The 14,412-nt window shown below is 45.8% G+C and overlaps 1 protein-coding gene across 1 annotated transcript; it reads left to right on the forward strand.

Moving 5' to 3' along the window:
- Nucleotides 1-1,603: 1,603 nt before the first annotated feature.
- LOC310692573 (vomeronasal type-2 receptor 26-like) lies at nucleotides 1,604-14,178 on the forward strand (the record flags this gene model as incomplete). Its single annotated transcript, XM_083473517.1, has 6 exons — nucleotides 1,604-1,621; nucleotides 3,153-3,422; nucleotides 3,882-4,532; nucleotides 11,638-11,865; nucleotides 12,517-12,643; nucleotides 13,274-14,178. The coding sequence occupies 6 exons, from the start codon at nucleotides 1,604-1,606 to the stop codon at nucleotides 14,176-14,178; spliced, it is 2,199 nt and encodes a 732-aa protein (XP_083329643.1).
- Between the last annotated feature and the right edge of the window lie 234 nt (nucleotides 14,179-14,412).

Below are 14,412 nucleotides of genomic sequence, written 5' to 3' on the forward strand. Positions count from 1 at the left end.
TTTGTTTAACATCAAGAATACAAAAACAATTCCAAACTACATGGCAAGAGCTGTATCTAGTGTGGGTCAAAAAACTGGGATTGGACAGTGGTCATTATTTCAGCACTGATGCTTCTTCACAATTATGGAAATGTCTGGATTCACTTTAGGGTATGAATTTGCCCTTCCTGGAAGTCTGGGATGCATCAGCTATTTGTTGTCTCCTTGAGGAGCATAACATTCTCGTTGCCAGGTTCAAGTAGAGAACAAATATGTTTGCTACCTGAAGTGCTTCTGGCACAGTGACTTTGCAGAGGGAAGTTATCTCCCTCGGCAGCTATCCAAATTACTGTCATTAGTTCACCTGCCCAAAGCTCCAGTGGTGTTTCAGAAAATAACAACATTTAGTAAAAGCACTGTCTCCATAAGTAGATACAGAAAACAAGCAAGTCTCCTGTCACTGATGAGTGACAAGATGTAGGTAAGGTTCTGCCAGTTTGAGCTGCAATGTGTGTTGCCATTTTATAGAACAGACTTCAGTATTGATTCTGTATTGGTTGTCTCTACTAGCCTGCTGAGGCAGGCACTCGAATTCTGCTGACGCTAAAGATAAGTGTGTTGTTTTCCTTTATTAGCAGAGTCAGGCACCACCCAAAGTAAGGCGTTAATGTAAGGCTGGATGCTGGAGCAAGAGAATGCTAGAGAGGAAGATTGCTGTAAAGATGGTGGGTCTACATGTGTTGTTGCTGCTGCTTCAGCTTCCCAAACAATGTAAAGCAGATACCAGGAAGTGCCACATGAATGATCCCCTCCCTGTTCCACAAGAGTGGTACCAGCCCGGGAGCCTCATCATTGGTGGGATAACTTCTCACATCTCTTACCATTTCCATGAACTACTCTTCAATATACTTCCTTCTCATGAGTTGTTCGAGGTTCCAAAGTAAGCATTCACCTCCCCCTTTAATCTGCTTCATCTGATCTTGGCTAGATCACACACTCAACCAGTTGCTCATACAAATAATAGGATATAATTTCATTTTCATTTTACTTTTAGATACCATATTTTTACATTGCTATACACAGCGTGGTTTACATGCTGGAAGAACAACAAAATATACAAGAAAGATCACACATCTTATAAAAATCTGATCCAATACAATTTAGGGATAATAGAAAAGGTCACTATCAAACAAACTAAAGTTCAGTTATCCATTAGAATATAGTAGTATAGAATAAAAGAAACTTTCAAAATGTCAGTAAATAATAGTTAAACAGAATTTCACTCTCAATAAATATACAGTGGTACCTCTGGTTATGTACTTAATTCGTGCCAGAAGTCCGTTCATAACCTGAAACTGTTCTTAACCTGAAGCACCACTTTAGCTAATGGGGCTGTTGCTGTGCCGCTGCTGCGCAATTTCTGTTCTCATCCTTCATCCTGAAGCAAAGTTCTTAACCTGAGGTAATATTTCTGGGTTAGCAGAGTCTGTAACCTGAAGCGTATGTAACCTGAAGCGCCTGTAACCCGAGGTACCACTGTAATACTATTTTCAATGAAAAATAAGAGAAATACACAAAATAATGCAATACATTTAAAAAATGTAAAAATTGACTTTCTAAGAGAATGGGGGAGGTGGTCATGGTGAGTTTAGACACCTTTTTTCCTAGAAAAATAGTGCTGCGTGAACCAGATGAAACCTGGTCAGCTGCCTGTAGAGATTGACATAAATGGTAGATTTGAACAGTGAATAACAGGGAGATCATGCCTATTATTTCCTGAGGAGTATCTACAAGCCACTTGTTGTACAACCTTTGATACCATGGCAAATCTTCCCAGTAAGGGAAGCTTCTTAGAGAGGGAGGGAAATCAATATGTTATAATGATGTGTGCTTCAAACAGCAGCTTCTTCAGAAAAAGAACTAATATTTGTTTAAAATGATCTGTCTTGGTGCATCATTTCCATTGCTGCTCCAAGTCCTGTTCTATTTTTCTGGATTTGATAACCAGCCTCATATAACCAACATATTTAAATCTAATTAGTGCGTGAAATAAGTCTAATTCATGCATTAATACCATAGAGAAAGCTGTTCTTCCAGGCTTTGCTCACCCTGGAACAAAGTAGGATTTTGTTCCCCTTCAGTCTACTTGAGAAACTCCATGTGTGAAAAGGTTTGAGCTGGTTAGTATGTGGCTGTCACCACCCAGTCTTGAGTTTCTATACCAATAATTGAGGAACTTGCACCACTTTGTAACTAGGTTTTGCCACGATTGTTGTCCCTATGGCAAGCAATTTGGTTATAGACAGGATGAAGCAGAATTATTCTAAACTGTTTTGCTGCTGTAACCAGGCAAAGGATCTTCTTGGTATTGGTGCCCACCCTGGTGTGCAGCCTGGGAGTCATTTTGGACTCACAGCTGTCCATGGAGATGCAGGTTAATTCTGTATCCAGGTCAGCTGTCTACCAGCTCCATCTGGTACACAGGCTGAGACTCTACCTGCCCACAGACTGTCTCGCCAGAGTAGTGCATGCTCTAGTTATCTCCCACTTGGACTACTGCAACATGCTCTACATGGGGCTACCTTTGAAGGTGACCTGGAAACTGCAATTAATCCCTAATGCAGCAGCGAGACTGATGTCTGGGAGTGGCCGCTGAGACCACATAACACTGGTCCTGAAAGACCCACATTGGCTCCGCATACGTTTCTGAGCACAATTCCAAGTGTTGATGCTGAACTTTAAAGTCCTAAATGGCCTTGGCCAAGTGTACCTGAAGGAGCGTCTCCACCCCCATTGCAAAGCCCGGACACTGAGGTCCAGCTCTGAGGGCCTTCTGGCGGTTCCCTCACTGTGAGAAGTGAGGTTACAGGGAACCAGGCAGAGGGCCTTCTCAGTAGTGGCTCCCACCCTGTGGAATGCCCTCCCATCAGATGTCAAGAAAATAAACAACTATCTGACTTTTAGAAGACACCTGAAGGCAGTCCTGTTTAGGGAAGTTTTTACTGTTTTTTTAATATTCTGTTGTTAGTCAGAAAGAGTGGCTGGGGAAACCTAGCCAAAAAGGTGGGGTATTAATTATTATTATTATTATTATTATTATTATTATTATTATTATTATTTTGCTGAAAGAGCATTCAAACTCTCTCTGCAGTGTGGTGCTAAAATTCTACCAGCACATCCTGGCCTTGGTGTTTGCCGTAAATGAGATCAATGGGAATCCCAGCATCTTGCCCAATCTCAGCCTTGGGTTCCACATCTATGACAGCTACTATGACGCAAGGATGACTTATCAGACCACTATGGACCTGCTCTTCAAATTCAGAAGATTTGTCCCCAATTACAAATGCAACAACCAGAAAAACCTCATAGCTGTCATTGGGGGACTTGGTTCTGATGTCTCCTTCCATATGGCAGAACTCTTAAGCCTATACAAGTACCCACAGGTAGGATTTATCCATGGATGAAGGGGGGATAGTCACTAAGTTCATTCTTCTCCTGGAATGCTGAGAGTAATTTTGAGGGTCAGAATAAGCAGAGGAATGGCTGTGAGAAATCCAAAAACTGCCCTAACGCAAGTCCCCCTGAAGTTTAGTGGTGCCGTTTCCCAAGTGTGCAGCAGCTGCAATACCCTCTTTTTAAAGAAGGAAAGGAAATGAATTGTGACTTCATTTTAAAAGATGTTAGTCCTCAGACCCTCTCATATACCAGTTAATAAATAATACATCCCCGCAGGCTACATTTCAGCAATCTTTCAGGGAGTTTTGGCCTGCTCCCAAAATTTATCTTATCACCTACAACAGTCTTCTTAAGGAGCTTTTCCATTGCCCTGATAAACATTCCTGTTTTGCACAGGTCGACAGGCTCAGATGCGCCTCTTAAAATATTTGCATTTCCCCCATCAGTTCACTTATGGTTCATTCACCTCTGAGCACACAAGACAATGGCCTTCCTTTTACCGGATGGTCCCAAGTGAAGCAAACCAGTACATTGGGATCATTAACTTGCTGAAGCATTTTGGATGGACCTGGATTGGGCTCTTTGCTGTGGACGATAACAGTGGAGAACAATTCATACAGACCCTGGAGCCATTGCTTTCTCAGAATGGAATCTGTTCAGCCTTCACACAAAGGATCACCAACCAACATGATTTAACGAATTTCACTGCATTTTACGTATCAGCAGCTATTATTTATCCAGCGTTCTCAGAGAGCAAAGTCAGTATCTTTGTCATCTATGGAGATTCTATGACCATTCTATGGGTGAATGCATATGTGCTCCTAGGATTTCCTAGCTACAATGAGGGTACCTCACTTGGAAAGGTGTGGGTTATGACAGCCCAGCTGGATTTTACCTTAACAGGCGTTCAGAACGTATGGGATTTTCAATTGTTTGAAGGGGCCCTGTCCTTCACAATTCACTCTGCTGAGATTCAAGGATTTAAGGATTTTCTTCAGATTGTAAAACCTGGCTGGAATCAAGAAGATGGCTTTCTCAAGGACTTCTGGGAGCAAGCATTTAACTGTTTATTTCCAGACTCCCAGGAGCTGATAGAGGTTGGTGAAACTTGTACTGGAGAGGAGAGGTTGGAGAATCTTCCTGCATCTATATTTGAAATGCACATGACTGGTCACAGTTACAGTATCTATAATGCCGTCTATGCTGTGGCACATGCTTTGCATGCCATAGAGTCATCTAGATACAAACACAGTCCAATAATGAGTGGCAAAAGTCTTCAAGATCTCCAGCCTTGGGAGGTAGTGTATTCATAATGAAATAATCTCATTTTCATGAAGCGAATAGAACAAAATCATGCACCTTCCAATTTTATTCTTTAAAACAACAACAATAATAATACCATATTGTAGTGGATGGGAGTTACTCGTGCGTAATCCTGCCCCGTTTGAGCATCGGATTGCCTGGTTAAACCCTCCGAACTGCACAGCCCATCTCAGCGTGGCTGCCCTTAGTCACTCGTAGAATCTGTCTGTGGGCGTTTCTTAAAGCGCTGCCAACATAAGAGTTGTTTGACGCCTAAGCGTCTCCGCCTCTCACTGCGCGGGAGTCTCCTGCGCAGGGTGGGCGTGGGCAGTGGGGTGCTTGGGCTCTCCTCACTAACTTCCAGCGAAGAGTCCTGGAGCCCCTGCACCTCCCTGTCCCGTTGCTCTCCTGGATCCCTGGATCCCTCATTCTCTTCCCCTCTTTTCCCAGCTGAGTCTCCCCCTAGCGCTAGGACCTTCTCCTGCAGAATCAGAGACCCTCTCCTTCTCCCGTGCCTCTGATGTCAGTTCCCTGACATCCAACTCCCTCCCAGGGCCCCCTTCACTCCCCCTCCTACCTGTGGGCTCTATTGTACCCTCTGCTTTGGTCGGTGAGCCAAGAAAACCCCGGAATGAGCTGTCCTCCTCATCTGTGGGTGCGAAAACCTCTTCCCACCTGCCAAGGTTCCCACCCAAGGAATGACCCTCCCAATCCGATTCTTCTTCGGATTCTGAAAACCCTTCGAAACTCTCTTCCTCCTCTGTGGTACCGAATTGTTCCTCCCAGAATCGCTCTAAGGGCTGGGGCTTATCTGGGAACCGTCGGTGGAACACTTCCACCATATGCTCGTCGCCAACTGCCTCTGCGGGCACCCACGTGTTTTCCGACCAGGGCTCTCCTTCCCACGCCACCAAGTACTCCACTTGCCGACCTCGCCACCTTGAATCAACTATCTCTGCGGCCGAACTTTGGTGTTCCCTTTCTTCTACCTGTGGTGGTGGCGTGACTTCTACCTCCCGCCCCTCGAATTCCCGCCCCTCTCTGTGTGGTGAGAGTAAGGACCTGTGGAACACGGGATGTATTTTCATGTTGTCGGGCAACCTGAGCTTGAACGCCACGGGGTTTATCTGTTGTATGACTTCAAATGGCCCCAGTCGTCTGGGCTGCAACTTCTTGCACCCTCCCTTAAAGGGTAACCCTTGAGTGGACAACCACACGTGATCTCCCACCCTTATGGTTTCCCCTTCCTTTCGGTGTTTATCTGCTTGCTTCTTGTAATTGGCTTTGGCCCTTTCTAGGTTCATCTTGAGCTGTTGATGTAACGCTTCCATTTCTTCCACAAACTGCTCAGCTGCGGGCACACTCCAGCTCTGTTCCTCATTACCCGGGAATGCCCTGGGATGACACCCATAATTGGCCAAAAATGGACTCATTCCTGTGGATACATGTTCAGCGTTATTGTACGCAAATTCTGCTAACGCTAGTTTCTCTACCCAATCATTCTGCCTCTCGCTCACGTAGCAGCGTACGTATTGCTGGAGTACGCTGTTTGCCCTTTCCGCTTGCCCATTGGTTTCTGGGTGTCTCGCAGTCAAGAAGCTGACCTCGACTTGCAGTAGGCTCATGAGCTTCCTCCAGAACTGGGAAGTAAATTGTTTTCTGCGGTCTGAGAGAACCCTCAAGGGGGCGTCATACAGCCTGAAAATGTGTTCTACAAACAACCGTGCCATTTCTTCCGCCGTCACTGCATGTGAGCAGGCGATGAGATGGCACATTTTGGTTAGCAAGTCGACTACTACCATCACTGCTGTTTTCCCCCTTGATTTGGGCAAATCCATCATGAAATCAATTGACACCACCTCCCAGGGTTTGTTGGGTGTGGGTAAGGGTTCCAGCAAACCCGCTGGTACAGTGCGTTCCCCTTTGGCCCTCTGGCAGCGGTCACACCCTCTTACATATTCGAGTACATCTTCCCTCACCCGTGGCCATCAAAATTGTCGAGTCACCAGCATCATGGTTTTGTGTTGCCCAAAGTGCCCCGCTGTGGGGGTGTCATGTAGTTGCCTGAGTACCCTTCTTCTTAGAGCCTCCCCTGGTACGTACATCGCCCCCCTGTAGTACAACACCCCTTCCTTCTCTTCGAACCCCTCTGGTGCTCCCCTCCCCTCTTGGAGTTCCCTGATTTTTGTTCGTGCGAATTCATCGTCCCTAGTGAGTCCTGCCAGTTCTCTCGTGCCCACTAGAGTACCCCCACACACCCATCGGTCCTCAGGTATGACGTGTCGGGTCTCCGGCGGCCCCTCTCCTTCAAAGTACTCTGGTTTCCGCGAGAGTGCGTCTGCTCTCACGTTTTGCTCGCCTGGCACATACTGGATTTCGAAGGAAAACTCCTGCGCCCAGCGAATCTGTCTCTGGTTGAGCACCCGTGCTGTCCGCCAATATTCCAAGTTCTTGTGATCTGTGCAGACCTGGATCTTGTGCTGTGCCCCTATCAGCAAATGGCACCACCGACGAAAGGCGGCGTAAATTGCTAGCAGTTCTCGGTCGTACACGGTGTAGTTTTGTTCCGACTTGCTCAGCTTCTGCGAGAAAAAGGCGCACGGTTTCCATTCTTGCTTGTTCAGTCCTGGCTGCAACAGAACCGCCCCGATGGCTCTGTCTGACACGTCCGTCTCCAACCTCAGTGGTTTCTCCAAATCTACATGTAGTAATTGTTCTTCCGACGCGAACGCCTTCTTCAATCTTTCAAAGGATTGCTGGGCTTCCTCCGTCCACACAAACTTTCTTTTACTACTGAGACAGTCCGTGATTGGCGCCGTCAAGTGTGCAAAGTTCTTGATGAACTTTCTGTAGAAATTGCCAAAACCTAGGAACCTCTGCACATCCTTTCGTGTCTTTGGGGTTTTCCACTCCAATACTGCTTGCACCTTGCTTGGGTCCATCGCTAAGCCTCTGTCAGATAACTTGTACCCCAGGAACTCCACCTCTCGGGCATGAAACTGACATTTCTATAGCTTGACCCACAACTGGTGTTTCTGCAAGCGTTGTAGCACTTCCCTGACATCTCTTACATGTTGCTCCTCATTTTCTGAATATATCAAGACGTCGTCCAGGAATGCTACACAGTTCTTGTAAAGCAGAGACCCCAACACGTGGTGCATGAACGCATGAAAACAGGCGGAGCCTGACTGTAATCCGAAAGGCATAATGAGATATTCAAAGGCCCCCAGGGGTGTGAACATGGTGGTCTTCCACTCATCTCCCTCTCTCATTCGGATTAAGTTGTAAGCCCCCCTAAGGTCTAGCTTGGTGAAAATCTTTCCCTTCCTCACTCTCGTCAGAATGTCGTCAATTCTGGGCATAGGGAAAGTCACAGGTTCTGACACCAAATTTACCGCCCTGAAGTCCACGACCAGCCTCGGTTTATCAGTGTCCTTTCTGTCCACAAAAAATACTGGACTGCCCCCCACTGCCTTTGACTCTCTTATAAACCCTCTCTTTAGGTTCTTGTTGATAAAGTCCCGTAACTCCTTCATCTCCCTGTCTGACATGGCATACAGCTTACCCACCGGCAGCTGCGCCCCAGGGAGCAAATTGATCTGGCAATCGAACAGCCTGTGGGGTGGCAGTCTATCTGCCTCCTTTTCACTAAAAACCTCCTTCAGATCAGCATATTGTGGTGGCACCTTCCCTTTACCCTCCACTGCAGTGCTTGCCACTCTGGCTACGCTCATCCTTGGCGTTTCCCCGCCTAGGCAGTGCTGCAGGCAGTAGTCAGACCCAAAGCTAACGGTCCTCTGATGCCACGCCACCACCGGATCATGTTGCGCTAGCCAGCTCATCCCTAATATTATTGGGGGACCCGCTAATGAGGCAACGTGGAAGGCGAATGTCTCTGAGTGCCTAGACACTCTCATTCTCATCAGTGGGGTCTGGTGGGCAACTTCCCCCCCCAATCAGCTCCCTCCTATCAATGGTGGTGACTTACAGAGGTGCATCCAAAGGTAGCAGGTGAAGCTGATACTCTAAGGCAAAGTCCCTGCTAAAAAAGTTGCATGAGCTTCCTGAGTCCAGCATACCTTGAACCTTCACTGGGTGCCCATTTGGGAGTTCAAGCACCACCTCAATGGCAATTGCTGCTCTTGGAGAATCTGGTTTGGGCACATTCATTGGTTGTTGGCTCAGCTGCTGTGCCCGCTGATTGGCAGCCAAGCGTTTCCGTTTCCCTGCTCCGGAGTCTGGGGTTCCTCCTCCTCGCCCCCCACGGCCCCCACCATCCCTTGCCAGGCCTTTCTTTGTGGGCAGACTCTGGCAAAATGTCCTGGCCGTTGGCAAAGGAAAAATTTCTTGGTCGTTTTTACATCCTTTCCCTTGGTCAGCTGATCCATAGACTGTGGGCGGGGTGCGCGCGAAAGCTCGTCTTTGACCGTTGGTGACAACCCCTCCTCAAATAGCATTTGTATGGGTTCCGAGTCCAGCTGCCACCCCAGGCGATGAACGATCATGGCAAAACGTGACCAATAGTCTCTAACTGACCCTTCTCCCTGCTTACAGCTCAGCAGTTCCCGTTTGGTCACACTCTGTTGCACATCGCTACTGAACATAGCGTCCATCGCCTCAAAGAATTTTGATAGATCCTCCATGGCGTCATTCTGCGTCGCCATAAGCGGTCGAATCCACTCTCTCACCCTGTCCTGCAAGTGCCCCACAATATAAGCAACTTTGGCTGCGTCATTTTCAAAATCGTTTTGCTGCAGCTTCAAGGCATATTCTATTTCTGTTCTAAACGCCCCATACTCTTGAGGCTTTCCCCCAAACTTGTGCACCAGTCCCGGTACCTTCCTCGCTATGGGGGTGGGTTTCCCCTGAGCATCCAGCGACCGTCGTTCATCCAGCCTCGCCGTCAGGATGGCTATGTGCTCTTCCAAGTCGCGGTTTCTCTCCTCCAGCGATTGGCCTCCAGCCGCCCCTCTCGTGGCTCCGACTTCTCCGGTCTTACTCATGATGCCCCCCTTCTGCTTTTTGCGCATGAGCAACTTTCAGTGACAGACAGATTGCTGTAGTGGATGGGAGTTACTCGTGCGTAATCCTGCCCCGTTTGAGCATCGGATTGCCTGGTTAAACCCTCCGAACTGCACAGCCCATCTCAGCGTGGCTGCCCTTAGTCACTCGTAGAATCTGTCTGTGGGCGTTTCTTAAAGCGCTGCCAACATAAGAGTTGTTTGACGCCTAAGCGTCTCCGCCTCTCACTGCGCGGGAGTCTCCTGCGCAGGGTGGGCGTGGGCAGCGGGGTGCTTGGGCTCTCCTCACTAACTTCCAACGAAGAGTCCTGGAGCCCCTGCACCTCCCTGTCCCGTTGCTCTCCTGGATCCCTGGTGTTACACTCATTCTCTTCCCCTCTTTCCCAGCTGAGTCTCCCCCTAGCGCTAGGACCTTCTCCTGCAGAATCAGAGACCCTCTCCTTCTCCTGTGCCTCTGATGTCAGTTCCCTGACACATATCTTAAGTTCCCAGGGTGGGTTACCACATTAAAGCAAAAAAACTGTTTAAAACAACTTACAATAACCAACATAAGGTGGGTCTTAAAAATATACCCCTCAGGTGTCAGGTGCCAGGGTAAAGAGGTGCGTCTTTTCGTCAGAAGCTATGTATGTCCCAGGTGTATCTCTGTGGAGAGGGAGTTCCACAGCTTAGGGGCTGCCACAGAAAATGCCCTCTCCTGGGCCGCAAACCCCCCTCAAGTGTCTGAGAGGAGAGGAACTAGCAAGAGGGCCTCCTCTGCTGATCTTAGCACTCAAGATGGCCTGTAGGGAAGGAGGCAGTAATTCAGATATGTCTGACTTGAGTCATTTAGGACTTTAAACATTCGTGTTTAACTAGCAACCAGTAAAGCTGTTGTAAAACAGGTTATATTAGTGTCTGGTAGGAAAGGAACGAATAAGAGGCCATCATCTGCTGATCTCAGCAACCAAGAGGGTCCGTAGGCAGTATTTCAGATATTTGGGAATATTTAAGCTCACATGACACTTTAAATGCATAAGTGAGCACCTTGAATTGGGGCCAGAGATGAACTGGCAACCAGTATGGCTGTTGTAAAATAGGTTATGTTAGATCTAAATGGAACCCCAGCCACTAATTTGACTGCTGCATTTTGAAGAAATAACTATTTCTAAGTCATTTTCAAAAAGGGACACGGGTGGCGCTGTGGGTTAAACCACAGAGCCTAGGACATCTACAGTGGTACCTCGCAAGACGAATGCCTCACAAGACAAAAAACTCGCTAGACGAAAGGGTTTTTTGTTTTTTGAGCTGCTTCACAAGACGATTTTCCCTATGGGCTTGCTTCGCAAGACGGAAACATCTTGCAAGTTTGTTTCCTTTTTCTTAACACCGTTAATACAGTTGCGACTTGACTTCGAGGAGCAACTCATAGAACGCGGTGTGGTAGCCTTTTTTGAGGTTTTTAAAGACTTTGGTGATTTTTGAAGCTTTTCCAAAACTTTCCCTACACAGTGTTTCGCAAGACAAAAAAAACCGCAAGACGACAAAACTCGCGGAACGAATTAATTTCGTCTTGCAAGGCACCACTATAACAAAAAATCTGCATTCATATTTTACATTTTTTAATTTTTGCATTTATAGCACACCTTTTTGTCAAAGGAACACAAGGTAATGCACCCAGTTGGTCCCTGGCCCCTCAGGTTGAATCCTGGTCTCCCAAGGTATTAGTCATACACTCTATGGACAATACTATATTGGTTCTCTTGCCTTAACTATAACGTATTACAAAATTGTTTTAAGATGAAACTACATGAGCAATGTAATCAAGGAAAAAATTCAGCATATTGACTCCAGTAGGTTTTGATCCCATTCCTAACCACCCTTGCTCTTTTTCCACTAGCTGAACCCATTTCTTGAAGGCATTTTGTTTAATAACTCAGTTGGAGAAGCAATCTTTTTTCAAGATAACAGGGAGAGGAGAGGTGGATTTGACATAACGAACATGGTCACTTTCCCAAACAAATCCTTCCAGAGAGTCAAAGTTGGAAGGGTGGATGCCAAGTTTCAGGAAGGAAAAGAGTTCATCATTGATACAGACATAATTGTGTGGCACAGGAGATTTAACCAGGTTTGGATTCCTGATATGCTTTCAGTTTATGCCTTCTCCCATATTGGTTGGAGATACAAAAATATTCTTGTCTCCCAAAGGACTGGTGTTTGAACATAGATCAGATGGAAGATTACTGTCAATATGTACTGTACTGAAATGTCCTCTAGATGGGAAACATTCTCAAGAAAATGTCTAAATAAACAGCTTCTGTTTATTTATTAACAGAGGAAAGAATTCATCTTTGCTGTTGTTGTTGTTTTTGGGAGGTTTTCACCATTTGGTAACTAAGCCACATTTACACCTTACATTTAAAGCACAATTAGACCACTTTAATCAAAATGGCTTCCACCTCAAAATCTTAAGTATTGAAGTTTGTTAAGGATACTGAGAATTGTTAGGAGACCCTTATTTTCCCTACTGAGCTACAATTCCCAGAGTTCCTTTGGAAGAAGGATTGGTTATCAAACTATTCTAAGAAGTGTGGTTCTAAACAATAGACTTCAAAAATAATGCATTATATGCTCAGGACTGCTTTGGCACATTGTGGCATGCTTATATTGCATGTACCCTGTTCTGAATTCTTCCATGTTCATCATGTGCTTGCAGAGTAAACAGAGAGATTGTCAATTTCTCCCATTCTACTAATCATTTCTTCCCCTTTATGGGCAGGTGATGCCTGTCTCTGTGTGCAGTGACTCCTGCCGTCCTGGTTATCAGAAGAAAAAGAAGGAAGGAGTGAAGTTTTGCTGCTACAGTTGCACCCTGTGTCCAGATGGAAAGATTTCCACCCAGAAGGGTAGGTCTCTCTAGATGCTTTCAGTCCATACATTTGATTACGAGTGACAATAAGCTTTTTTCAGGGGGGCGGGAGCATTTTTTTAAAAAAAAGTTTAGACAATTTTTTTTATTGCACTTTCTGTTATTCTTCTTTTTGTGGTTTTTAAAAGTGTCCTCAATAAGGTTTCCATCGATAAAATTATTACAAAAGACTGACTAGAACCTAATCAAATTAAACAAATTATAGCCTCCCAACCTATGATTATTTCCTACATGCTGCTCAGTGTGACCGCACACAACCTTCCCCATGGATCTTGGGTCTCAGGCTGGTTGATATGGGAAGAATCATTCTGAAAAATGACTTAATGTAGGGACAATAGAGGGAGTAGCTCCAAGTACAGTGTCTGAATGCCGGGTGAGAGAGACTTGCCTGACTTTTCACAGTTCAGATAGTGGATTATTTGGATTATTATTTTATGTTGACTCGTTCTTCATGTTTGTTGAAGGCCTTTTTAGTATTTATTTTAAAAAATAAATACTGTTTAATATTATTATTTGTAAAACATTTGAGGCATTGTTTCAAAATTAAGTTGTTTGCACATTTCATATGCAATTTTAGCACTGTTATGATCATTTTTTCTTGCTTCAGACATGGATGACTGTTCCAAATGCCCAGAAGATCAGTATGCAAGCAAGGACAGAGATCGGTGCATCCCAAAACTGACAATCTTTCTGTCTTATGAGGACTCCCTAGGGATCAGTTTAGCCTTGGTTGCTATTTCTTTTTCCCTCACCACAGTCGTGGTGTTAGGAACTTTTATTAAACACAAAGACACTCCCATAGTCAAAGCCAACAACCGGGACATCACCTACACTCTCCTGGTCTCCCTTCTGCTCTGCTTCCTCTCATCTTTACTTTTTATAGGAAGACCTCAGAAACTGACTTGCTGTCTCCGACAAACTTCCTTTGGAATCATCTTCTCTGTAGCAGTTTCATGTGTTTTGGCAAAAACCATCACTGTGGTTGTAGCTTTCATGGCCACCAAACCGGGGTCCAGCATGAGGAGGTGGGTGGGGAAAACATTGGCCAACTCCATTGTCCTTTTCTGCTCTTGGATTCAAGCAGGCATCTGTGTAGTGTGGCTAGCCACTTCTCCCCCATTCCCCAATTTGGACATGCAGTCAGTACCTGCACAGATCATATCGGAATGTAATGAAGGGTCTGTCACCATGTTTTATCTTGTTCTGGGCTACCTTGGATTTCTGGCCATCATCAGCTTCACTGTGGCTTTCCTGGCAAGGAAGTTGCCAGACAGTTTCAATGAAGCCAAATTCATCACCTTCAGCATGTTGATTTTTTGCAGTGTTTGGTTGTCCTTTGTCCCAACCTACCTCAGCACCAAGGGGAAATACATGGTGGCTGTGGAGATCTTCTCCATCTTAGCTTCCAGTGCTGGGTTATTGGGCTGCATCTTTGCTCCTAAATGCTTCATCATTGTGCTGAGGCCTGACTTGAACAATCGGGAACATCTAATAAGAAAAAAGGATTGGTAACTTTTTCTCCCCCACACTGTCATTGCAATTCGAGACCCCCCCCCCAGCACCCCCCAAAAACGAAACATAGTGACACAGTATTTTAGTTTAAGTTATTTTGCAAATTTTAGGCCACAACTTTATTGAATACAGAATGTGAGTGGTATTGGCTTAGAAGAAGAAGAAGAGTTTGGATTTGATATCCCGCCTTTTACTCCCCTTCAGGAGTCTCAAAGCGGCTAACATTCTCCTTTC

The sequence above is a fragment of the Podarcis liolepis genome, assembly GCF_965112155.1.
Source record: "Podarcis liolepis genome assembly, chromosome: 13".
NCBI classification, from domain to species: Eukaryota; Metazoa; Chordata; class Lepidosauria; order Squamata; family Lacertidae; genus Podarcis; species Podarcis liolepis.